We start from the raw sequence: 3,148 nt of genomic DNA, 5'->3' as shown, positions 1-3,148 counted from the left end.
ATGTCGCTACTTGTCAACAACGTAAATATATCCGATCTTTGGAGGCTTGATACTTTGAATATCAATGACCCTGCGGAAACTCAAAGTAGAAAAGAACTAGAAGAAGCGACTAAGGAACATTTTGAAAGCAGTGTAACACGAGATAACGAGGGGCGCTACATTGTCAGTCTACCGTGGATACATGATCATCCGTCTCTTCCTGATGGCAGAAAGATAGCTGAACGAAGACTTAACAGTTGTATTAAAGCCTTAGAACGTGCCAAAAGGCTGGTCGATTATGATGATGTTTTTCAGTATTGGCAGAGTGAGGGTATTATTGAAGAAGTTGATCCTATGCAAGAAATCAAAGAAGGACAGCATTTCTTACCTCACCATCCTGTCTTCAAGGAGAATTCGACGACCAAAGTTCGATCCGTTTTTGATGGTTCAGCTAAAGAAAAGAATACACATTCTATTAATGACTGCCTCGAAAAGGGACCAAATCTTGTAGAACTCATTCCATCTCTCATAAATCGCTTTCGTGTTAGAAAATATGGATGATATCTGACATCAAGAAGGCCTTTCTGCAAATTGGATTACAAGAACGAGATAGACCATATCTCAGATTTTTACGGAAGGATAGAGGAAAAGAATGAAATGTCAAGATCCTGCAGCATAAAAGAGTTGCGTTCGGAATCTCCTCCAGTCTTTTCCTTCTGGGAGCTACATTAGAACTTCATTTAAAAACAGCTCCAGATCATCTCAAGGAAACAGCTCAGCAACTTATGAGGTCCTTCTACGTTGATAATTGTGTTTTCAGCATCAACAGAAAAGAAGAGCTCGCTAGATTTATTTCGGAATCGCAAGCACTATTATCTACTGCCAAGTTTGAACTTCGAGAGTGGGAGCATTCTCCTACTGAAGACAAAACTGAAGAAAGCCAAGAAAACCGAAAGGTTCCAGTTCTTGGACTTCTGTGGAATTTGCCAAAGGAGACTATATCTCTAGATTTGAAAAGTTTGATGAAAGAAGATAAAGGACCTATTACAAAAAGAAAAATCCTGTCAACCGTTCATCGAATCTTTGATCCGATAGGATTTACTTGTCCAGTGACTCTAGAGCCCAAATCTTTGTTGCAGGAATGCTGGAAATTGGGGCTGTCTTGGGATGCTGAACTCCTTCTGCTGATAACTGAAAGATTCGAACGCTGGAAGATGAAGTTACCGAAATTGAATGCTCTTGAAATACCAAGATGTGTATGTGAGGACTTTTTAGAAGATTCCAAATTTTCCATCCATGTTTTCTGTGACGCAAGTCAGAGTTCCTACGCTACATGTATTCTCTTGAGAGCTGAATCTGCTGATAGCACATCGTGCCAGTTATACAAGCTAGAAATAGAGTTGCTCCTTTGAAAAAGATCTCTATTCCACGCCTAGAACTTTTGTCCTGCACTATTGGAGCTAGATTGGCAAAAGCAGCTATTTCCGAACTTGGACTTGAAAACATACCAATCTTCTACTGGTCTGACGCCATGAATGCTTTATATTGGATCAAAAGAAATGAGAACTGGGCCACGTTCGTTTACAACAGGGTACTGGAAATCCGTAAACTCACTAATCCTGAAGACTGGAGGCACATAAGTGGAACATTAAACCCATCTGACCTTCTATTACGAGGTTCCAATGCAGAGGAACTTGTGAAATTTCTTTGGTGGAAGGGTCCAAATTGGCTGCGAATGCCTATAGAAGATTGGATTGTTTCGGAAACTATGCCAGATTTCGACGTTGTAAACTCCGAAAAAGGAAAATCTTTTGTGTCTGTCACTAACACCACGACAAAGCAATTAGAGTATTTTTCTAAGGTATCTTCTTTCCGAAAAATGACCAGAATCACGACGTTTTTATAAAAATGCTAAAACCCAGAAAAAAGAAAGAAATTGCGGCACTCAAGATTTTGAGGAAGTAGAGGCTTCAGAAAAGATCATCTTAAAAAAAGTTCAAAGTCAATGTTTTTTGGGGAACGAAAAACTGAACTTACAGACATTCCTGGATTCAGATGGTTTGTTAAGAGTAAAGACCAAAATTTCTCAAAGAAGTGATCTACCGACATTTAGATTTCCAATTTTGCTGCCTTCAAAGCATGATGTTATCGGAAAACTTATTTTTGAAAAGCATGTTGAACTTAGTCATGCTGGGATACAGATTTTGATGTCGAGGTTAAGAGAGAATTATTGGATCTTAAAAAGCAGGAAGACAATACGTCAAGTAATAACGACTTGTGTAATATGCCAACGTTTTTCATCTCGGCCATTAGAAGTAGAAAGTGCTCTACTACCTGAAGATCGCGTCAGAGATGCTTATGTTTTTGAAGTAGTAGGAGTTGACTTGTGCGGACCACTATATTTGAAAAACAAAACCAAATGTTGGGCTGTACTTTTTACATGCGCAGTTTATCGTGCAGTCCATATCGAGCTGGTAACTAGTTTATCAACAGATAGTTTTATTCTAGCTTTACGAAGGTTTATTTCTAGAAGAGGAAGACCAGCTATGGAAATTCAACCCCCTATAAGCCTCATGGTGGAGCGGATTTTGGGAAAGGCTTATAGGGATGTTGAAATCTATCTTAAGAAAAATTCTTGGAAAGGCCTCCTTACAGTTTGAAGAATTGTACACTGTACTATGTGATGCTGATGGCATTATAAATGTAAGACCTTTGACATATTTAAGTGAAGACAATGAAGACCTTGTAGCATTAACACCTGCTATGTTTTTGCAAGATGTAAAAGAAATAGGAGTTCTTAAGATATAGATCAAATACATGCTAAGAGAACGAATAAAAGATTCTTCTACAGGCAAAAATTGTGTCAAGATCTCAGAAAACATTTCAGATTTGAATATCTTAGACTTCTTACAGAATTTTCAAAAATTCGTAATGAATCTAAAATTATAGAATGAGATATTGTTCTCATCGGTGATTGTAACGTCAAGCGAATAAATTGGCCTTTGGGAAGAGTCATCAAATTATATATTGGAAAAGACAAGAAAGTTCGTCTCGTGGAAGTCCAGACCAAATCTGGGTCTTTCCTACGTCCAATCCAGAGACATTTTCCTCTTGAGGTCAGCCAAAGTGAAAACTCTGTTATCCCATGTTTCCTAAAGAGTGATTCTCC

The 3,148-nt window shown here is 38.3% G+C and overlaps 1 protein-coding gene across 1 annotated transcript; it reads left to right on the top strand.

Moving 5' to 3' along the window:
• Positions 1–540, top strand: LOC129962766 (uncharacterized). The gene has a single exon (XM_056076762.1). It carries the CDS (start codon positions 1–3, stop codon positions 538–540), a length of 540 nt encoding a protein of 179 aa, XP_055932737.1.
• The last annotated feature ends 2,608 nt before the right edge of the window (positions 541–3,148 follow it).

This window comes from Argiope bruennichi, chromosome 3, assembly GCF_947563725.1.
Source record: "Argiope bruennichi chromosome 3, qqArgBrue1.1, whole genome shotgun sequence".
Classification (NCBI taxonomy): domain Eukaryota; kingdom Metazoa; phylum Arthropoda; class Arachnida; order Araneae; family Araneidae; genus Argiope; species Argiope bruennichi.
Note: the sequence above shows the minus strand (reverse complement) of the source record. Positions and strands in the feature narration are given on the sequence as shown.